Here is a 24,456-nt window from a genome sequence, read left to right on the forward strand (position 1 = left end):
TTCTGTGCTTCCATGTGTCTTCCTTCAGCAACTGCAGGTTGGGTCTCTCTCTCTTCAAGTATTTTTGAGTCTTCTGCCACATCTCTCTGACTTCACCTGGAGAAGGTTCTCTGTTTTTAAGGGCTCATTTGATTGGATTGGACCTACCCATATACTCCAGGATAATCTCCTCATCTTAAAGTCCATAACCTTAATTCCTTCTGCAAAGTAACATATCCACAAGTCCACTAATTAAAGTGAGGACATCTTTGAAGGTCCATTCTACCAACCACGAAAATACTGTCATGGGAGTACAGATATTAGGGAATGGAAGCCGGGCAGTGGTATGTGTGGGTTTGTGAGTTGGTTACTGCTCTTTTGAGCTAAAGCTAAACCCCACAGGTACCTCTAGGAAATGATATGAAACAGAGGACATCAAAACATTTCCTCACCATATGGCTTCTATTGCAAGTGTTCAACTCTGCCATTATAGCACAAAAGCAGCCATAGACAATATGCAAACATATAGACACGGCTGCATTCCAATAAGGTTCCATTTACAAAAGTAGGTGGCAGCTGAATTTGACCTACTGGGCAGTTTGCACAACTCTGATATAGAGCATATCTCAGAGAATTTCCTTATAAGGGGTAAGGAATCTGGGGCATTTATTCACCAACTACACTTCATAATTATTTGTGGACTGATCATTAGCCCCAAGTGCTTTAGGCCCACCCTGCTAAAAGCTGAGCATGCTATTGAGACCAGAGGAAGCACTCCAACAAAAAGTCTGATACTTGAACCAAATACTCTCTCCAGGAACAATCAATGCTGAGAAGATACTGGTAGGACACTGACAGTATCCGCTATAAAGGACATTCTGCTTAAAGCCTGTAGTTGTGGAAGCTCATAATGTGCAATCATAGCTCCAGATTATGTTGCTTCATTCTATCCTTCATTAAAAATAACCAGACCTTTTGGGAGGCAATAGGCGCTATATTTAGGAGGATATGAATATGAGATGAGCATAGTACCACTAATCAGAAAAGTAAAATGACATTAGAAAATCTGAGATAACTGGCTGCCTGGGTAGCTCAGTTGGTTAAGTGTCTGACTCTTGATTTTGGCTCAGGTCACGATCTCAGGGTTGTGAGATCAAGTCCTGCATTGGGCTCCACACTGGATGTGGAACCTGCTTGAGATTCTCTCTTTCCCTCTCTCCTGTCCCTCTCCACCCCACTCTCGAAAGAAAGAAAGAAAGAAAGAAAGAAAGAAAGAAAGAAAGAAAGAAAGAAAGAAAGAAAGAAAAACCTAAGATAAATGGAAAACCTACACATATGCATGTACGTGCACGCACACACACACATAAACTTTTGGGAATAGTGGGGGATTAAGATAACTTGTAGAGATTTAATGTTATGTAAACAGATGGTGGTCAGCTCTTTTTGTAGGTGGATAAGAAAATCATGTAACTGCTGGGGGACTAATCGTTAAATTTTATTTTATTTAAATAGAGAGGAATTGCAAAATATTACATAATGATATTAGATTAAATATGTGGTCTTATCTGTTGAGAATAGTCTACAGAGAGTATTTGGTTAATAAGACCATGGTAGAATGGATATCTATATTTAGAAGTGAGCAAATAGAACAAGTTTTGATCATCCTGAAACTTGGAAATGCAAGAATGCTTGAGGATTAAAAAAAATCTGTTATATGTTTCACCATTCTTGCAACCAAAAGAGATGGGAAAATTTGGACCAAATTCAGGAAAAGTTTGTAGAGAAAACACACTGGGGTCACATGAGTTAGGAAATAAGTAGAGGATAAAAAGTCAAGCACTTAGCCTATATGTGCAAAACCTCTCCACTGGTATACTTGGGAACAGTGTGTGCAAACCAAGTTTTCATGACTTACTTGTTTTCTCAATTGAAGAGGGTTGGAAAAGTGATTCATGTATCCTAAAACTTACACTCATTTTCATATCTAAGTTCTATATTAAAGACATAATTTCATATATTATCCCATATATACCATGACAACCATTTATTAGAAACACAAGAAATTATGCTCAAATCCCAACTTTTATTGCTTACCTCTTGGCTGCCACAGTCACATTCTTCATTAGGTTCCAAAATCCCATTACCACATACTGATTGATTTTGATATACCGGTTGCAAATTTGAAAAGTTCTGAAGACATTTAGCCTCAAATTTTGAAACAAAATATTTATAGTCATGTACACTACAGTTGCTAAAAATCTTTATACCACTGGAACCCCTACAATGAAATAATAATCTTCAGGTAAATCCTCAGGCTAATAAAACTCCACCTAAATAATACCCCCATATATAATGATATGAATTGCAAGATGACAAATGAAAAATTTGTACCTGATCAGAGATGAATACAAGCATGAATAAATTTTAATTTATCATTATTTATCTTTAACATTCTTTTTTAAAAATGCCACTGAAAATGTATTTTTCCAGGAAAGCAATAAAGTGTAATGGTTAAATATCTACCTATCATTCATCTATTATCTATCATCTATCTTTCTGTCTACCTAATATGCTCTTCTCTCATATATCCAAAGCTTCCCTCCCTCATTTCAGTCAGATGTCTATTCAAATGTAATCTTCCAAAGAGGTCTTTCTTGACATTATATAAAATTGTGTCCCCTCCCGCATTCTTCTTCCACTGTCAATATTTATTATTCTACATGGTACTTTTGCATCATGTAAAAAGAAGCTCATTTGTATTTTTTAAATTTGTTTTTATGTAACTTAAATTGTGCACTAAAATATAAGTTCTGTGAAGGTTTTTATTTTCATGTTCACAGCTATATTTCTAGTGGAATATTTAGAAGATATGTCTAATGGATCTCCAATAGACATTTTTAAAAACTATGTACAATATTGACTACTGGTCTTTTAAGCCAAGACTGTGCCATTCACTATTCTCAATTCCAGGCAACTCTATTCTGGTTTCTCAGGTGGATAACATTGGTGTAATCCTGGACTCTTTTCTTTCATAAACATCCTCTATTAATACACATGCACATACAAGAATATAACATATCCAGTTAACAATATTTATGTTGATTGAATGTTGGAATGATATTTTTGATATATTGATTAAATAAAATATATTATTAAAATATATTACTGCAATTAACTTCATCTGATTTTTAAAAATTTTTAATGCAGCTACTAGAGAAGTTAAAATTACATATGTGGGTCACATTTTATTTCTATTGCACAGTGTCAATCTAAGCAATCATGTCTGAAATAATAACTCCAAAACAGCCATAGCTGAGCCTCTAAGGAAATAAATGTACAGCTGCTAAGGTTTTGGAGTTGGGAGAGCGAGAAAATAAAGGAATGCTTTAGCTTTCACTGACAGCCATTTGTAATGGAATAAATACGGGAAAGTGGGAAGCCTATCACAAGGAATAATATTATTTAAGCAATTTTCTATTACTTTTAACTACTTTGTTTCAATAGCTATCAGTGCCACTCCACTTTTGCAGGCCATTCTCAGGCAAAAAGCTTCAAATTTTGAGCACTGATATTTTTTATACAAAATTAGTTTAAAAATAGACAGAGACTTAGATGAATCACTAAATTCTAATCCTGAAACCAATATTGCACTGTATGTTAATTAACAAGAATTTAAATAAAAATTTAAAAAGAAAAAAGAGAAACAGGTTATTTTCTACTTGGGTCACATACTTTTTGAGTAAAAATTAAAAGTACTAATTAGAACTTGGAACTTTTGCTTAAAGTGTATACAAAGCAATTTATTTTTTTTAAATCTTTGCTTAAAAGATGGCCATGGAAAGGAAGAAATGAATGTGTTAGCCTAAGTATATAGAATTTTAATAGACCAAGACATTTCAAAATAAATATTAATTGATTTGCTTTTTGTGGGGAAGATTACCATTCAGGTCTAAAGACAACTATAAAATAGTTGAGCTAAGGCAACTATTTCAAAGTACTTTAATTTCTAATCCCAAACTCCAAGGGTGGGCTAGGAAAAATTGAAATAATTATTTTAGGGGAACATAGTTTTTCCAGCAGCCCTAACACTTTTTGAATCCCATGGACATTAACTTGGCAAAACCTCAACTATTTACTTTCTTTATATATACACTTTGGTAGCTGAAATTATATGGACTAGAATAAATAACATGCTGTTTGAATTCACATTACATTTGTAATTACTAATATTAAGTATATCTTCAAAAAGCCCAACAATCCTATCACATTCTTGTCATTTCTAATTTCTAGGCTCCAAGACAAGTGTTTCACATCTTTTATCCAGGCTTTTATACACCTTATTCTGAACTTCAGAATAAATTGTCCTCATCTTTATACCTCTATTAACCAAACTACCTACATCTTTATCTATTTACTCTGCTAACATAACAATAATTGAATATACTCAGCTCCAATAAAAGTCAGCCTCTCTCTCTACTTATGCACTAAATTCTATCCTCTCTAATTTACTCAATTATTTTGTTTTTAAGTCTTCATTATATCCAAAATCGTCTTTTCCCTCTCTTCTCTTCATTTCTTTCAGTCTATAGATAATATGTAGTTTCTCCCATCTTAATAAATTTTTAATGTTGTTGTTCTAATTGCATACTGATTCTGTTAATATATGTAGGTAGTCAATCATAATATCCATAAATAGGGACAATTTTTTTCCTTCCTCAAACCTTTCCTCCTTTTACTTTCTCTTAAAATTCTAGCCAAAGCTGCCAGTACTAGATCACTGAGGGTAATTTTAGATGTTTGCTTTGAATGCGATATACTACAACAACCAAAACAATAGCACCATGTTTACATAATATTTCACAGTCTTCATAAATCTTAAAAATTTCCCTCTAATTCCCCCAAGTGAGCATTTCTTATTCATGTAATTTACCACTTTTCTGGAGTCATATCACTTAGACAAATTTGTTAGTGTGATATCTCTTTGTGCACAACATACCTTTCCAATTTTTGACAGAGTTGAATATAAAAAATAAGAAAATCATCACACCTTGTAAACAACTTCACAAATATATATGTGAAACTAATTAAGAAGAAAAAGAGTCTTACACTGCTTTATGATTCATTATGCATGTAGATCTTGGACAAGAACATTTATCAATATCATCATATGTTAATCCCATTTTAAGCCCAAGTAGTTGAGCTATAATAACTGAAAATCCCTCCAAAGTTATTGTATCTGGATACTAAAAATAAAGAAGATTGAAGGGAAAACCATCATACAAGAAGTTAACAAAAGCAAGTAATACATTAAAACATTTGTTCCTATAAAGTTTTATATTTTAATAGTTTTTATGTTAAGCATATTTTACAACATGTTATTTTGTTATGTCATTGATAAGACTATCCATACTGATTAATTGACTAAGAATCATGCAACAGTGTAAAGAATGATCAAGCTAGAAGTATTTTTTGGTTTAATATTTGACAGGCTCAAATTTTATAGCCATAGTATTTTGGATGCAATCAACATAAAACACATTTATTTAACTTTCTCATTAAATCAGTTCATCCAATTAACAAACATTAATTCAATATACACATGTGTCAAGCACATAAACAGAAGATGAAAATGTAGTGGTATGCATGAAGAAATGGACTTTATCACACTTCCATTACAGAAGGGGAGAAAAAAAATAAACAAGAGACTTAAACTTCCCAAATACAAAGAGATCATGAAAAGTGTTCTAAAGAAAATGAAGTGCTCCAATAGAGAATTTTGAGGTGGAGTATAACGCTTAATATTTGTAAATTAGTATTTAAGCTGAAGTGTAACATTTAGGAAATGATCCAGCAATATAAATAGGATTAAGGTGCTTGTATGGGAGCTCATTAAAATGTTATGGTATAATGAATAAAGTAAAAACAAAAAATAACAAAAATTAAAGTTATAAACTAAGCCATGGTAAAAACACTTGGAATGAGAAGTTATTTTTAAAAGGTTGCTGGCAGTGCAGAGTGGTATGTCATATTATTTAACTTTAATAAATAAATTGTGAAACTTTCTCATCCCATTGATCATCACAAGCAAAATACTTAGTTTCTCTAATTTGTCTACATCAAGTGAAATTTATGATAAAATTTAAGTAATTCATACCTAAAAGAAAAAAAAGAAGATTGTGTATGTATGTGCAAGTGTGTGAATGAAAACATGGAAAAATTAGTTAATAGCTAATAGTAAATGGTTTCCTTTCTTTTTACCCTATAAGAGCTAAGCATGAAAGAAAGGCAAAATCCCAATAACAGAATTTAAAAGAAACTTAAAGCCACAGCAGAACATGAAAGATGATATCTGGCTGATCACCAGGTTTTAGGGAAAGTTGTAATAACCAGAAGCTGACCTTTTACTGCCAGCTCGGAAAAAGAAGACATGGTTTTGTACTTCCATAATTATACAGTTAAAAATAAATCCCCTGTATAAAGTCATACAAAAAATAAAATAACCTAGTGGTTATACTGTGCAGGAAAGGAAGACAGATTATACACACTCACACAAACACACACACACACACACACACACACACAAATCACAACAGGAATAAAAAAGAGGACATCACAGCAGATCCTACAGATTAAAAAGAGCTATGATGTGCAAAAGAATGAAATTGTACCCCTATCTTACACCACTCACAAAAATTAATGTGACATGGATTAAAGACTTACTCATAAGACCAGAACTGTAAAATTTTTAGAAGAAAACATAAGCAAAAATCTCCCTCACATTGGTCTTGGCAATGATATTTTGGATTTCACATCAAAAGCACAGGCAACAAAAGCGAAAATTAACAAGTGGTGGAATTACTGGAGCAACCCAAGTGTTCACTGATAGATGAATAGATAAAGAAGGTGTGGTATATATACACAATGGAATATTACTCAGCATATAAAAGAATGAAATCTTGCCATTTACAACAACATGGTTTGGCCTAGAGGGCATAATGCTATATGAAATAAGTCAGTCAGAGAAAGACAAATACCATGTTTTCAATCATATATGGAATTTAAAAAAAGCAAAACAAATGAACAAACACAGGAAAAAAAAAAAGAGAGAGAGAGAGAACCACAATCTTAAATACAGAGAACAAACTGGTGGTTGTCAGAGGGGAAGGGGGGAGGATGAGCAAAATGGATAAAAAAAGATTAAGAGTACACATATCTTGATGAGCACTGAAAAATGTAGAGAATTGTTGAATCATTATAGTGTACACCTGAAACTAACATATCACTGTATGTTAATTAGACTTGAGTAAACACAAACAAAAACCAAAAAGATGTAAATTGGGACTACATCAAACTAAAATGTTTCTCCATAGCAAAGGAAAAAAATCAACAAAATGAAAAGACAACCTATGGAATGGAAGAAAATATTTGCAGACCATATATCCAATAAGGAATTATATAAAAAATAACTCCTATTTATATTGCTGGGTCATTTCCTAAACTCAGAACTCAATAGCAAAACACCAAATAACTCAATTAAAAAATAGGCAAAGGACTTGAATAAACATTTTTTTCCAAAGAATACATACAAATGGTCAACAGGTATATAAAAGATGCTAAACACCACTAACCATCAGGGGAATGCAAATCAAACCCACCATGAGATATCACCTTACACCAGGTAAGATGACTATTATCATAAAGACAAGCGATAACAAATGTTGGTTAGGATGTGGAGAAAAGCTAATGGTGGGAATGTAAATTGGTACAGCCATTATGAAAAATAGTGTGGAAGTTCCTCAAAAAATTAAAAATAAAATTATCATATGAGCCAGCAAACCCACTTCTGGTTATATAAACAAAATAAATGAAATCACTATCTGTACCCCTATGTTAATAGCAGCATTATTCAAAATAGCCAAGTTTTGGAAGCAACAGAAATGTCCATCAATAGATGAATGGATAAAGAAAATGTAGTCTATCTATACAATGGAGTATTGTTCAGTCACAAAAAAGGAAATCCTTCCATTTGCAACAACATAGATGGCCAGGGGTGCGTTATGCTAAGTAAAATGAGAAAGACAAATATGTATGATATCATTTATATATGGTAACTTTAAAAAAAGTCAAACTATGGAAACAGAGAGTAGAACTGTAGTTGCTAGGAGCTAGGGAAAGGGGGAAATGGGGAAATGTGGGCCAAAGGGTACAAACTTCCAGTTATAAGATGAATAAGTTCTGAGGGTCTAATATAACTATGGGAACTATAATTCATAATTATGTATTATATACTTGAAATTTGTTATGAGAGTACATCTTAAGCATTCTCATAAAACATAACACTGTGAGTTGATGAATAAATTAATTAATTTGATAATGGGAATTGTTTCATAATGTAAATATATCAAATTATCACATTGTACAACTTAAATATATTAGTACTTTATTTATCAGTTTTACCTCAATAATGCTGGGGGCAGGAGGGAGAGCTATGGCATGTGTTTGTGTGTGCATGCAAATAGAGGAAAAATGTTCTCCATTTTTAATAATAAATGAATATTAGATAGTTTCAACAGAAAATTGGAATCTATAGTATAGAATCTAATAGATGCTTCAGGTCAGGAAGGAGTTGGATCTTATTACACTTATTTCCCCATGCATGATACCCAAAAGTGCTAAAGAATTAACAGAAGACATGAACAGACATTTTCCCAAAGAAGACCTACAGATGGCAACAGACACATGAAAAGATGCTCACTATCACTGATGATCAGGGAAACAGAAATCAAAACTACAATGAGGTATCACCTCACACCTGTCAGAATGGCTAAAATCAACAACACAAGAAATAACAGGTGCTGGCAAGGATGTGCAGAAAAAGAAACCCTCTTGCACTGTTGGTGGGAATGCAAACTGGTGCAGCCACCCTGGAAAACGGTACGGAAGTTCCTCAAAAAGTTAAAAATAGCACTACCCTATGATCCAGCAATTGCATTATTAAGTATTTCCCCCAAAGAATACAAAAACACTAATTCAAAGGGATACATGTGCTCCAATGTTTATAGCAGCATTATCTACTGGAGTATCACTTGGCCATTAAAAAAGAATGAAATCTTGCCATTTGGAAAGACATAGATGGAGCTAGAGTATTATGCTAAGCAAAATAAATCAGTCAGAGAAAGACAAATACCATATGATTTCATTCATATGTGGAATTTAAGAAATGAAACAAGAAACATAACATACAAAGGGAAAAAGAGAGAGAGAGTGAGGCAAACCAAGAAACAGACTCTTAACTATAGAGAATAAACTGATGATTATCAAAGGGGAGGTAGATGGGGGTGTGGGTTAAACAGATGATAGAGATTAAGGAGTACACTTGTTATGATGAGCACTGGGTGTTGTATGGGAGTGTTGAATCACTATATTATACATCTGAAACTGATATTACTAACTGGAATTTAAATAAAAACTTAAAAAAAAAAAACAACCACCAGAAGCTAGCATTACTTGTTGGAAGTCCATGCTCAAAGGAAATACCTATAAACAGTGACAGTCTTTGTGACTTTCAGCCTAAGGCCAGGTGTAATTGACATGGCATGTGGGTTCACAGACCATTCATGAAAAAAAAAAAAGAAAAGATACTCCAGGCCTGGGAAATTAAACATCTGACATTAAGAAATGGTGGCTGCTGTATAGATATGCAAAAGGGAAGATTTTAGAAAAAGAATCCTCCAAATTCTGTCTCCCACATTTCTGGCTGACTCCTGAAACATTCATACATGGAGCAGCCTCAACACTGAACCTAGCTAAAAACTAAAGACCTCAACTGAGTCCAGAGCTGCTGCCCACTGTCTACAGTTGCCATTCTGAATTTAACCAAGAGCACTGCATGATAAAAGAAACAAAAAATCACCAGTCATCGAGAAAAACAATAGACTCCGGACTCCCTAATAGCATGTATAATGTCCATAATGTCGAAGAATATCTCTCAAGGCCATGAAAACTAAATTGAGATGTAAACAATGGTCCATAGAACTGATCTAGAATATGTTTTTAGAAACAAAACTTTTTTTCTGAAATGGAGGATTTGAATAGGAATTAGTGTCTTATAGCATATTTCTCAGAAATATCCTGGATGTGGTCCAAAATTACTTATCATATTAAGAGCCAGAAATAGCTCAGCTGAAGTGAGAAAACATAATCAACAGACAGCAAACCCAAGATAGTCCATATATTACATTCTCTGAAGTAAAATCCTTCATAAATTATCATAAAAATGCTTCAACAAGTAATTACAAAATCTATAAAACAAATAAAAACATAAAGTCTCACCAAAGAAATATATAATATAAGGAAAGAGAAAATGACATTTATAGAACAGAAAATTACAGAAATCATAAACAAATAAATAATAAACAAATAAAATCAGAGTAGGTGGACTTAGTAGCAAAATGGACATGTTAGAGATAGAATGAATTTAAGGACTAATTCATATAAATTATCTAATCTGAACAACAGAGAGAAAACAGTTCTTTATGAAATTAACAGAGATACAAGGAGCAGTGGAACAATGGCAAAAGATCAAATATCAATGCCATTAGTGTCCCAGAAGGGGAGAAAGGGGACAGAGCTGAAAAATATTTGAAGGAAAATGGCTAAAACGTCCCCAATTTCTAACAAGATAAACCTAAAGTAATCATGGCAGACACATCATGATTAAATAGCTGGAGAAAATATTTATTTATTTATTTTAAAGATTTTATTTATTTATTTGAGAGAGAGAGAGAATGAGAGATAGAGAGCACGAGAGGGAAGAGGGTCAGAGGGAGAAGCAGACTCCCCGCTGAGCAGGGAGCCCAATTCGGGACTCGATCCTGGGACTCCAGGATCATGACCTGAGCTGAAGGCAGTTGCTTAACCAACTGAGCCACCCAGGTGCCCTGGAGAAAATATTTAAATGTCTTGAAATCAGCCAAAGAAAATCAACACATTGGTTATAGAGGAGCAACGATTCATACAACAGAGAATTTCTCATCAGAAATAACGATAAACAGAGGATATAGCACAATATTTTTCAAGTGCTGAAAGAAAAAAAAATGTCAACTCACTATTTTAATCTAGCAAATATAACCCTCAAGAATGAAGATGAAATAAAGACATTCTGAAATGAAGGAAAATTAAGATACTATGTTGGCAGTACCCTTACTTTAAAAAAAAAATGACCAAAGAATTTTTTGGGGATAAAAATAAAATGATAATAAAGGAAAACCTGTAACATCAGGTATGAACCCAGAGGAACTAAATGGGAAAATATAATAAACTTTCTCTTCATTTGATAACAAATTATTTTTCATGGTTAAAAATAAAATGCTAATTTTGTGTGATATAGTTTTAAATGTATTTAAAAGTAAAATTTAGTAAGCTACATAATTACTTATTTTATGTTTATAGTATATGATTTGAGACCTAAAAGATGGTGTTAACGTTTCCACATTCTATTTGAAGTGGTAAAATGTCTATACACACACTTTTGTGTGTGTGTGCCCATGTGCACATGTGTGTTTGCATTCTCACTACAGAAAACAGTAAAAAGCTTTTCCAAAGAAAATCTGGTGGTATCACAATTCCTGACTTCAAGCTCTATTACAAAGCTGTAATCATCAGAATAATACAGTACTGGCACAAAAACAGACACATAGATCAATGTAACAGAATAGAGAATCCAGAAATGGACTCTCAGCTCTACGGTCAAGTAGTCTTCAACAAAGCAGGAAAGAATATCCAAAGGAAAAAAGACAGTCTCTTCAACAAATGGTGTTGGGAAAATTGGACAGCCACATGCAGAATGAAACTGGACCACTTTCCTACACCCTACACAAAAATAAACTCAAAATGGATGAAAGGCCTAAATGTGAGACAGGAATCCATCAAAATCCTAGAGGAGAACACAGGCAGCAACCTCTTTGACCTTGGTCACAGCAGCTTCTTGCTAGACATGTCTCCAAAGGCAAGGGAAACAAATCAGATAAAAAGCTTTTGCACAGCAAAGGAAACAGTTAACAAAACCAAAAGACAAGCTATATAATGGGAGAAGTTATTTGCAAATGTCTCATCAGACCAAGGGCTAGTATCCAAAATCTGTAAAAAAGTTTACAAACTTAATCCTTCTTTAAATGTTTGGTAGAATTCCCCTGGGAAGCCGTCCAGCTCTGGACTCATATGTTGGAAGATTTTTGATTACTGATTTAATTTCTTTGCTGGTTATCAGTATGTTCAGGTTTTCTATTTCTTCCTGTTTCAGTTTTTGTAGTTTATATGTTTCTAGGAATACATCCATTTCTTCCAGATTGCCTAATATGTTGGAATATATTTCTCATAATATTCTTTTATAATTATTTACTTTTCTTTGGTATTGGTATAGAGCTGAAGGTCCATTTCTGGATTCTCTATTCTGTTACATTGGTTGGAATGAAAGAATCCTCTTTCATTCATTATTTTATTTATTTGGGTCCTTTTTTTTGATATGTATGGCTGGGGTTTATCAACTTTATTAATTCTTTCAAAGAAACAGTTCCTAATTTCATTGATCTGTTAATTTTTTAAATTTCTATACCATTGATTTTTGTTCTAATCCTTATTATTTCTCTTCTGCTGGATTTAGGCTTTATTTAGGCTGTTCTTTTTCCAACTCCTCTAGGTGTAAGGTTAGTTTGTGTATTTGAGACTTTTATTGTTTCTTGAGGAAGGCCTGTATTGCTATATACTTCCCTCCTAGGATCACGTTTGCTGCATCTCAAAGGTTCTGATCAGTTATGTTTTCATTTTCATTTGTTTCCATGAAATTTTTTTAAGATTTTATTTATTTATTTGACAGAGAGAGACCCAGCGATAGAGGGAACACAAGCAGGGGGAATGGGAGAAGGAGAAGCAGGCTTCCTGCTGAGCAGGGAGCCCAATGTAGGGCTTGGTCCCAGGATCATGGGATCATGACCCGAGCCAAAGGCAGACACTTAACAACTGAGCCACCCAGGCGCCTTCCCATGAATTTTTTAAATTCTTTAATTTTCTGGTCAACCCATTCATTCTTTGGTAGAATGCTCTTTAACCTCCATGTATTTGTGTTCCTTCCAAATTTTTTCTTGTGATTGAGTTCAAGTTTGAAAGCACTGTGGTTTGAAAATATGCAGGGAATAATTCCAATCTTTTGGTACCAGTTGAGACCTGATTTGTGACCTAGTATGTGATCTATTCTGGAGAATGTCCCACATTCACTCTAGAAGAATGTGTTATGTTGCTTTAGGATGAAATGCTCTGAATATATCTGTGAAGTCCATCTGGTCCAGTGTGCCATTCAAAGCCTGTTTCCTTCTTGATCTTCTGCTTAGATGATCTGTCCATTGCTGTGGGTGTTAAAGTCCCCTATTATTTTTGTATTATTATTGTGTTTCTTTAATTTTGTTATTAATTCATTTATATACTTGGCTGTTCCCAAGTTAGGGACATAAATATTTACAATTGTTAGATCTTCTTGTTGGATAGACCCTTTTATTATGATATAGTGTCCTTCTTCTTGTCTTATTACAGTCTTTGATTTAAAATCTAGTTTGTCAGATTTAAGGATTCCTACTCCAACTTTCTTTTGATGTCCATTAGCATAATAAATGTTCTCCACCCCCTCACTTTCAGTCTGGAGATGACTTTGGGTCTAAAATGAGTCTTTTGTAGACAGCATAACAATGGGTCTTGTTTTTTGTTGTTGTTGTTGTTGTTTTTCTTGAATCTGATACCCTGTGTCTTTTGATTGGAGCACTTAGTCCATTTACATTCAGAGTAATTAGATGAAAGATATGAATCCATGGTATTTAATACCATGGTATTACCTGTAAAGTCACTGTTCCTGTAGATTGTCTCTGTTCCTTTCTGTTCTTTGTTACTTTTGGGCTCTCTCTTTGCTCAAAGGATCCCCTTAATTTATATTTCTTGCAGGGCTGGTTTAGTGTTCACAAATTCCTTTAGTTTTTGTTTGTCCTGGAAACGCTTTATCTCTCCTTCTATTTTGAATGATTGCCTTTCTTGGCTGCAAATTTTTCCCATTTAGCATATTGAATATATCATGCCAGTCCTTTCTGGCCTGCCAGGTCCCTGAGGACAGGTCTGCTGCCAGCTGTATGTCTACCCTTGTAGGTTAAGGACTTCTTTTCCTGAGCTGCTCTCAGGATTTTCTCTTTATCTTTGAAATTTGTGAGTTTCACTATAATATGTCAAGGTATTGACCTATGTTTCATGATTTTGAGGGGGTGTTCTCTGTGTCTCCTGGACTTGAATGCCTGTTTACTTCCCCAGATTAGGGAAGTTCTCAGCTATAATTTGTTCAAATAATCCTTCCCCTTTCTTCCACTCTTCATCTTCTGTAACCCCTATAATATGGATATTATTTCATCTTATGGGATCATTGAGTTCTCTAAGTCTCCCTTTGTGATCTACTAGTTTTCTTTCTCTCTTCAGCTTCCTTATTTTCCATCACTTTATCTTCTATATCACTGATTCTCTCTTCTGTTTCATTTATCCTCATTTTTATGGCCTCCACTTGGAACTGCATCTCAATAATAGAATTTTTAATTTCAGCCTGACTAGATTTTAGTTCTTTTATACAGTAAGGGATTCTCTACTGTCTTCTATGCTTTTTTTAAGCCCAGCTAGTAACTTTATAATCATTGTTTTAAATTCTAGTTCAGACATCTTACTTATAATCATTTTGATTAAATCCCTGGCAGTGAATACTTCCTCCTGATCTTTCTCTTGGGGTGAATTTCTCTGTCTTGTCATTTTGTCCAAAAAAGAAAGGAAGAAAAAGTAAAATACCCAACAAGACAATAATAATAACAACAACAACAACAACAACAACAAAAACTTCAGGAAATATTTCTGGTGTATGCTGTGTACACTCTACTGTTGTCTTTTGGCTGCTCTTTCCTACTGGTCCATCCTCTACAGAATTCCTCCTTGCTTAGAGTGGGGAGTATTTGGACCTTTAACTAGGTGTGCTTTGATTTGTTTGTCAAGATAAGCCTGTAAAAAAAAAAAGAAAGAAAAGAAAAGAAGAAGGAAGAGGAGGAGGAGAAAAGAAGAAGAAGAAGAAGAAGAAGACTGATCCAAGACAAGAGAAAGGGAAAAGGAACAAAAATGCAAACAGACAAACAGAAAATTATAAGCCTGATTCCAAAGAGAAAAAAATAAGAAGCCTGATCTGAAAAATAAGAGAAAGACACAAACGAACAAATAAACAAAAAATTATAAGCCTGATACCAAAAAAAAGAAAAAGAAGAGAAAAAAAAGAAAGTGTGTATGTGTGTGTATATATATATATATATATATAAAATAAAAGATAAAAATAAAAAAATAAAATTTGAAAATTTAAAAAATCAAGAAAAGAGAAACATGTGTCTCCAGTGCTTTGGAGCATTTTTTAATCAGTATACTTGGTACATGTGGAGGCCTGTGTTGGTCTTCTGAGAGAGAGGGCTGTTGGGCTGATTCACAAGCTGACTTGCCCTTATAATGATGCTTCCTGCCAGGTGAGGGGTAAAGGGTGTTAGTGTAGGGGACTCCAGTCCCCACTGGAGGTGCTGTGTTTGTCTCTGAAGTCCAACTGTGCTGGTGGGTGGTGGGGGGCAGGGAAGGGTTTGTGGAGGAGGAAGAGTATGGCGTCACCCCACCCTCTTGTCCCCGGGAAGAGGAACGCCTGACTACTGTTGTTCTGGATGCCCTCTCAGAAAAGTGGACAACCAGGGCACCTGGGTGGCTCAGTTGGTTAAGCGTCGCCGTTGGCTCAGGCCATGGTCCCACGGTGCTGGGATCAAGCCCCACATCAGTCTCTCTGCTCAGCAGAGAGTTTGCTTCTCCCTCACTCTCCTTCTGTGTTGTCTTTCTCTCTCTCTCTCTCTCTCTCTCTCAAATAAATAGAAATCTTAAAAAAAAAAAGTGAACAATCTCCTGTGTCTTGGGCTTTTGTTAGTTCCCTGCCATTAGCCTGTCTGTTCCTGCACCGTCAGCAACCCGGTACCACACATCTCCACTATTTTATCCCTGGCTGCTGTCTGGGATCCCAAACTCCCAAGTTTTAAAGAGCCTGACAAGGTGTGGGCCCACTCCCCTCCCCTGGAGGGGAGCCTTCCAGCATGCCCAGTACCAGAAAACAGTTGCACAGTGTGTGAGCAGAGGTTAGAGTTTATTGTAATGCTCATCAAAAAGCTGGAACCAAGTTAATCAGCTGTCTGTGTCTGATTCAGTCCCCTACTCCGTTCTGTCCCAAAAAAACAGTCACACAGAGGCTTGACTCTACTGTGGCAGACAAGGAAAAGCGGCAGCCACGTTATCTGCAGTCTGCCAATGTCTCTGCTCTCTGCTCAGTTCTGCTGCAGAAAAGCAGCATCTCTGCATATACACAGGGGTTTAAGCCTATTGTGGCTTACAGTGAAATGTTGTTGAGGTTTTCTGCCCTCTGTGCACACCTCTGACCCTGCTGTTGAGGGCTGCTCAATGGCTCCCAGCTGGCCTTTTGTCCTTGGAGAGGCAAAATACCCTCCTCCAAATGTACTCTGGGAAGGGGAGGGATCTCTCTCAGTGCGACTCAGGGGATCTCCTCACCACAGATGATTGTGCAATACCTACCAGCTGCACTCTTTCCCAGTCTCTCTCTCTCTCTCCCAGACTTTGCTCTGTGAAAAGGGTTCCCTCCCTTTTGGGGCACTACAGCTTCCCTGTCTCCTAATTCACAATCCAAACTTACATCTGACACATTCTCTCCCTCCAACTGTGCAGATTGTTTTCGTAATCCTCAGATCATGTTCCTAGTTGTTCAAAATAGCTGGATGTTGATCTAGCTGTGTTTGAAGGACGAGTCAAGCTCAGGGTCCCCCTACTACTCCACTATCTTAATTCACCTGCATTTATGTCCAGGGATATTGGCCTGTAGTTTTATTTTCTTGTAGTATCTTTTTTTTTCTGGCTTTCATATTGGGGTGATGCTGGTCCCTTAAAAAGCAGTTGGAAGTGTTCTCTCTTCAGTTTTTTGGAAGAGTTTCAGAAGGATTGATGTTAATTTTTCCTTGAATTTTTGGTAGAAATTGCCAGTAAAGCTGGGTTTTTCTTTGTTGGGAGGTTTTTGACTATTAATTTAACCTCTATTTGTTATTGATTTGTTCAAGCTTTCTATTTTTCTTGATTCAGTTTTAGTAGGTTGTATTTTTCCAAGAATGTATCCATTTCTCTGGGGTTATCTAATTTGTTGGCATATAATTATTAATAGTCCTTTGTTACCTTTTTATTTATCCATTGTAATGTCTCCTCTTTCATTTCTGATTTTATTTATCTGAGTCTTCCCTCTATATTTTTCTTAATTGTTTTAAGTAAGAGTTTGTCAGTTTTATTTATCTTTTCAAAAAACCAGCTTTTACTTTTGCCAGTTTTTTCTATTGTTTTTCTATTCTCTATTTCTTCTTTACACAAACTCTTCAAAACATCCAGAAATAGAGAAAACATAGCTCATTTTAGGAACTCATTATTACCTTGATAGAAAATCCAGAAATAGTCATTATCAGAAAAGATAACTATAGTTTGATATACCCAATCATCACAAATGCAAAATTTCTTAACAAAAGTTTACCAACTTGGGGCTCCTGGGTGGCTCACTCATTAAGCGTCTGCCTTCAGCTCAGGTCATGATCCTGGAGTCCCAGGATCGAGTTCCGCATCAGGCTCCCTGCCCAGGAGAAAGCTTGCTTCTCCCTCTCCTACTCCCCCTGCTTGTGTTCCATTGCTCACTGTCTCTCTCTTTCTGTCAAATAAATAAATAACATCTTAAAAACAAAAAACAAAAACAAAAAAACAAAAGTTTACCAATTTGAATCCAACAATATATAAAAAAAGACAATACATCAAGACAGGTGGGATTTATTCTAGGAATGCAAAACTGGTTCACCAATTGAAAATCCAACAATAATACAGTCACTCAACAAACTCAAGAAAAAAGCCAAATGACTTTTCAATAAGAGAAGAGAATAGACGCATTTGACAAAATCCAGTATCCATTTCTGGTAAAAACAAAGAAAGAAAAAACTATCAACTAAATGGTAATCAAAGGGAGCATCCTTATACTCAAAGGGCCTCTATAAAAAACCTACAGCTAATGTTATACAAAATCATGAAAGATGGAATGCATTCCCTCTAAGATTACAAACAAAGTAAGGGTTGAGAATCTCAGAATTTCTATTGAATATTTTACTGAGGATTCTAGTTGATGGAATAAGTCAAGAAAAAAATGAAAAGCATTCATATTAGAATGGAATAAATAAAATTGTCTCTACTCTCAGGTGAACTGTCGTCTATCAATCATCTAATCTTTCTGAACTACCTATCTATCTAAAGAATTCCAAAGTCTATCAAACAATTCATATAACTAACTGTGTGTCCTAACTTACAGAGTATAGTGAACACAAAAAGCATAGTCAAGAGATGGGTGAGTTTGATGAACAAAATAAATATATTCAAATACAACCATGTCTATAAGTCTATGAATTTCTTTCTTTTCAAGACAGAACTTCATTGCAAATAGACCATGATTGCTTACATGTTTCAGTCAATTGATAAAACTATTAAAACCACTCTCAAATGTTTGAGCTGGCACACTAAATTAAAAAACTCAAGTATATTTGCCTAGATTAATAAATTTACTATTAAATAAAGATTATTCTGTTCTTGTTTGTCCAGAACCCTTAGTTTTTATTCCCTCACTTGTTTCCCAGGAAAATGTTAACATAAATTAGCAAGATCTTATAAGTTGCTTTGGTTTATAATTATCATTTTTCCAGGAAAGCCCTGACAACTTTTAATATTAATCTGTGAGGATAAGGGCTGATGGGATTAAAGTAGGGCAGGGTAAACTAGGGTCCAAAGACCCAATCTGGTGAATGACCAGTACAGTCTGCAAATAAGGATGGTTTTGTATTTTTAAATGGTTGAAAAAACAAAAAAATTAACATTTTGTGACAAATGAAGTTTTATGAGGTTTAAATTTCAGTTATTCATGAACAAAATTTTATTAGAACATCACCATGCTCATAAATTTATATTCTTTCTATATTGGCTTTTGCTTTACAATGGCAGAGTTGAGTACCTGTGACATAGTTCACATGGTCTATAAAGCTTAAAACATTTACTACCTGTTTCTTTATAAAGTTTTCTAATCCTTAAGATAGAGCTTAAAGTGAATAGGTGTCATCATAAGGCATCCAATTCAAATGAAGTTATTACAGGACCTTTACACAAGAGAAGTGAGAGGCAACTCTGAGATTAGAAAAGCTGAATGTTGCTACCAACACCAGAACAGGATGAATGAATAAAAAGCTATTATTAGATTCCATAAACAAGTGCTATTCAGCAGGAGCTACCGACAGAAGGGGGAGCACGTTCACAGGAATAGGAAGCAATAGTTCTGAGACATTGTTTTAAGCAGGGTCAGTATGTAGAGATACTAAGATATTTCTCTGCCTGCCCCCATTCAATCATGCATATTTGCTGAATATACAAAAGCATGAAAGCAAGGAAGCCCAGGGAATATATATATATATAGTTCCCTGTGCAATAATTCCCCAGAGCAGAGGATTAGTTTAAAATGGATCTGAGAACACTTACGTGAGTGACTGCTCCAAAGTATAAATATAAAGAAATATTAGAAGATGTAGAAATAAAAGAAAAATTAAATAAGAAAATAAATTAGATGATGAATCAAAATGCTTTAATTAACAAAGTTCCAGAGAGAAAAGGGGAAAAAATGATCAAATGTAATACAGTAAAATTTCTCAGATCAGAAGTAAATAGTATCCCAATTGAAAGGGCTTCAGTATAACCAGCATATTGGATATAAAAAACACCATATAAGGATGAAAAGATCTTAAATATTTCCATAGACAAAACAAGCAAAACACACACAAATGAATGAGAATAAGAATAGCATTAAATTTCTAAAGAAATGGTAAAAAACAAAAGACCTTTAAAACTCCAAGGTACAATTATTTTAAAAGTAAAATTAACCAATCTTTGAAATAATTAAATATATTTTCAATCATGTCACTCTCAAACAATTTAATACACATCAATTTTTTTTTTAGTAAATTATAGGGGCATATAGCCTATCAAAATGAGTAAGCAAGTTATGAAAAAAGACTACACATGTTCCAAAGAAGACACAATAGAAAATTTGTAAAAAACACCTATGCAAAAAGTCTAACAGAGATTGAGGGGGAATAATGATAGGTCTCTAGTGTTAAAAAGAGCACTTTTTGAAACATGTGGAGAAGTAGAGGCAATTTTTAATTTTATTAGAGAATTTGGGCAAAAGCAATATGATACAATTACAAATTTTGGAAGAAGCAAAAGTTATGCAATGAAGACAATTTAATTTTAGTTCATTATTTGGTCCATCAGAGAATAAAACAGAATTCTAATCAGTTATATAATTACAGAGGAAGAATAGAAGAAGTGGCATGTAAATATGATGAGCTATTAGGGTCTTAAATTCTGACTTCAATGATAGGAAGTCAATAGATGTATAAATTTGAAGACTCAAGAAATTTCATGGGAATATTATTTAGAAATATGGAGTAAAAAATGAATAAACTATTCCTACACATATAAACAGGATAATTTTCACAGACATAATTTTGAGCAAATAAATGGCAGACACAAGAATACACACTGCATTATTTCATTTATATAAAGTTCAAAAAGAGGCCAAACTAACCATTGGTGGTAAGTGTCAGGAAAGTGGTTTTCTTTGGTATGGATAGTAAGTGGAACAAGGTATGTGATTCATAGTGGTCTTCTGAAATGCTGAAATATTTTATTTTTTGATCTCTGTGATGTTTATGTCTACATATTGACTTAGTGAAAATTAAATGTCCTATATATTTATGATTTTTGCAAAGTTCTCTATATATGATATACTCCAATAAAATTTTATTTATGAGTAAATGAAAGTGAAAGTATAAACCAGGAGGAAAAATTTCTTAAAAATGAAAAAAATAATTCAGGGACTGTAGTTTATGCAAGGGGCTCATTCAGTTTTTCAGTATTAGTCCTGTAAAATCACTTGTATTTATAATAAGTGAATGTGTATTACTACTTTAAAACTAAAAGTTTTAAAAGTAGAGCTGTATGATTCAACATATATGCATCTTTTTAAAAGCTGTTCAAAATAGTATGAAAATGATGCATAAAATCAGAACAATGCAGAACAATGATATTTAGTTAATATATACATACATTTGTAACAATTGCATAAACTAGACATAAAATGGAAACACAAATTCGTGATTTTTGCTATTTTTTGAATTTAAAGTAGACATACAGGAGGCTTTAACTTTGTTCTATGGTTTTACATCCTTAGAAAATCTGATATAAATGTTAGTCATTTTGCCTACCTGGTGAATAAGTGTATTAATGTATGCTACACTTTTTTTTGTATGCTACACTTTTGATTTATGTTATAATTTATAATTAAATAAACTTTCTGAAATTAAAATAATTTGGTACCAACAAAAAAATAAATACACATATAAAAGAAAATGTCAAGTTAATATGCACTACTTTTATTATACACTATTTAGCTATATAAGATAATATAAAATACAATAGAAAGTTTAGAAAAAATAATAAAGGATAAAAATTACATACCATAACAATATCTGCATCATAGCTTTTATTGCATATTGTGCCAGGAAATGTTGCTCCCAAATATCTAGGACGTTTCCTGTAACTACATCATTATAGTATAGCCTATTTTATTGCCATACTTATTCAGAACAATTTATTAGCTTATTTATAAAATTAAATGTCTCATAAAATTTAAAATGATTTTTCAAACAAACCAATTTTTGATCTGGATATTCTCTTATATATTATACAAAATGCTCAAATCATTGAAAACTGTAATTCACTTTTTTAAATTAAAGATTTATTTATTTATTTGGGGGGAGGAGCAGAGGGAGAGGGAGAGGAAGAGAATCTCAAGCAGACTCCTCTCTGAGTGCATAGCCAGGGCTCCATCTCACGACCCTGAGATCATGACCCAAGCCAAACCGGAGCTGGACACTTAACCAACTGAGCCACCCAGGCGCCCATACAATTCACTTTAAATCCAATTTCCTCTCCTCACCTAACTCCTAGACTTGATAAAATTTTACTATCTTGAATTCTCCTCAGTTTCGCTTGTACTGCATGCACTCTTTTGGTTACTAAAAGTTAAAACAAAAGGGTTTTTTAACTGTGGAATAAGAAGTCTTGCCTGTCTGAAATATAAGCATTTTCTTAATTATTACCAAAAATATCCTTTTTAATCAGAGTAGACACGAAATGTATTAACATATTATAGGTAATATTAACTGAATAGTGCCAATTTTTACATTATTAAGAAGCTAAAGCTTATATGTGTTCTGTAGTATAGTTAACATCATAAAAGTTTATGAAAGGCAAGTCTTTTACATAAATTATATTCCAAAATATATTTTTATATAACTTCTTTATGTTGTTTTTGTTTTTATTGTATTTTCAACTACACTACTGCATCCATTGCAACAGCTAGTTTGTTTAAAATTTTCAGAGGGGCCTACAGAAAGTTGAAGAACACAGTTTACATTTACACATTTATGCATTAAGTTATCAAATTAATGAACTTATTTAATATTTCTTTTTTAATGTAGAACATTGTGCTTACATAAGTAAGAATGCTATGTCATGGGGCCGTAGGATAAGATAGTCTCGTTTCCATGTGAAAAATCTTTGTAATAAATCATCAGCATCCCCGTTGGTAGACATTTTGTTTTTATCTGACCACAATTCCAAGGAGGATAGCATCACAGTCAATTTGAACTGAGTAAACATCTAAAATAAAATTTATGGCATACTTGTTCAAATAACATTAGTCATTACTTCAAGACTACATAAAAATAAAGAATAAGTTCAATTTATTATTTTGGATATTAATAATCGAAGATTTTTAAGTCATTAATTTGTAATGATTAGAAATTGGTTTCAATGATTTTTCATAAAACTGTAAATGTAAAAAACAAAACTTACAGTGTTGACAAGGCCAATAATTTGGATAATTTTCTGTGTTACAGCCATCATTTCTGATCCCATATAATCATACTGAAAAACAATTTTAAGTGATTTTTTAAAAAATGTGAGTGATAGCAATTTTTTATGGTGCATATATCTTGCTTATACTAGCCAGGTAAACCACAGGATTTGTCAAACAATATAAAGCATATTAATACAAAAATGATAACATTTATAAAAAAAGAAACAACAAAAATCATAGTTAGGTTTTTGAAATAGATTCTCAATTGTTCATATTTTAAAGACACTCTCAAACAGAAAAAATTGAAATCAAGAGGTCCTAAAATAACTTCACAGATTCCTCCTTACTATAATGAGATTTCTTCAGCTAGACACTCAGAAAATAACAGTCATTTTCTATGAAGCAGAGGGAATCGCAAAACCTCCTGTCACATGGTTGGTTAAAAAAAAATCAAATAAACATTTAAAAATCAAAATGCTCAAATATTTCTATGGAAAAAAACAGAAATCACAGTTATAAAAAATTAAAATAATAAAAATAAAAATTAACATAATTAAAAAATTATGAGGCATAAGGATTTTTTTCTATTTTTTGTTTTTCATTTTTTTAAAATTTTAATATGTTATGTTAGTCACCATACAATACATCATTCGTTTTTGATGTGGTGATCCACGATCCATTGTTTTCGTATAACACCTAGTGTTCCATGCAGTACATGCCCTCCTTAATACCCATCACTGGGCTAACCAGTACCCCCTCCCCGCTCCCCTCTAAAACCCTCTTTGTTTCTCAGCATCCATAGTCTCTCATGGTTCATCTCTCCCTCCGATTTCCCCCCCTTCATTTTTCCCTTCCTTCTCCTAATGTCCTCCATGCTATTCCTTATGTGCCACAAATAAGTGAAACCATATGATAATTGACTTTCTCTGCTTGACTTATTTCACTTAGCATCATCTCCTCCAGTCCCATCCATGTTGATGTGAAAGTTGGGTATTCATCCTTTCTGATGGCTGAGTCATATTCCATTGTATATATGGACCCCATCTTCTTTATCTATTCATCTGTTGAAGAGCATCTCAGCTCTTTCCACAGTTTGGCTATTGTGGACATTGCTGCTATGAACATTGGGGTGCATAGGGCCCTTCTTTTCACTACATCTGTGTCTTTGGGGTAAATACCTAGTAGTGCAATTGCTGGGTCATACAGTAGCTCTATTTTTAAATTTTTGAGGCACCTTCACACTGTTTTCCAAAGTGGCTGTACTAACTTGCATTCCCACCAACAGTGTAAGAGGGTTCCCCTTTCTCCACAACCTCTCCAACATTTGTTGTTTCTTTCCC

General features: G+C 33.8%; 1 protein-coding gene across 1 annotated transcript in view; it reads right to left on the reverse strand.

Moving 5' to 3' along the window:
• ADAM18 (ADAM metallopeptidase domain 18) overlaps positions 1 to 24,456 on the reverse strand; it is a 175,822-nt gene that overhangs the window by 95,476 nt on the left and 55,890 nt on the right. The window contains exons 8-12 of the mRNA XM_088021313.1: positions 23,113 to 23,184; positions 22,751 to 22,917; positions 21,712 to 21,793; positions 5,086 to 5,222; positions 2,074 to 2,257 (exon numbers count right to left, since the gene is read on the reverse strand). Coding sequence (XP_087877439.1) covers positions 2,074 to 2,257; positions 5,086 to 5,222; positions 21,712 to 21,793; positions 22,751 to 22,917; positions 23,113 to 23,184 — 642 coding nt within the window. The remainder of the gene's footprint in view (positions 1 to 2,073; positions 2,258 to 5,085; positions 5,223 to 21,711; positions 21,794 to 22,750; positions 22,918 to 23,112; positions 23,185 to 24,456) is intronic.

The sequence above is a fragment of the Eumetopias jubatus genome, unplaced genomic scaffold (assembly GCF_037043125.1).
Source record: "Eumetopias jubatus isolate StellerSeaLion01/CBP00866 unplaced genomic scaffold, mEumJub1_p1.0 scaffold_2, whole genome shotgun sequence".
Lineage (NCBI taxonomy): Eukaryota > Metazoa > Chordata > Mammalia > Carnivora > Otariidae > Eumetopias > Eumetopias jubatus.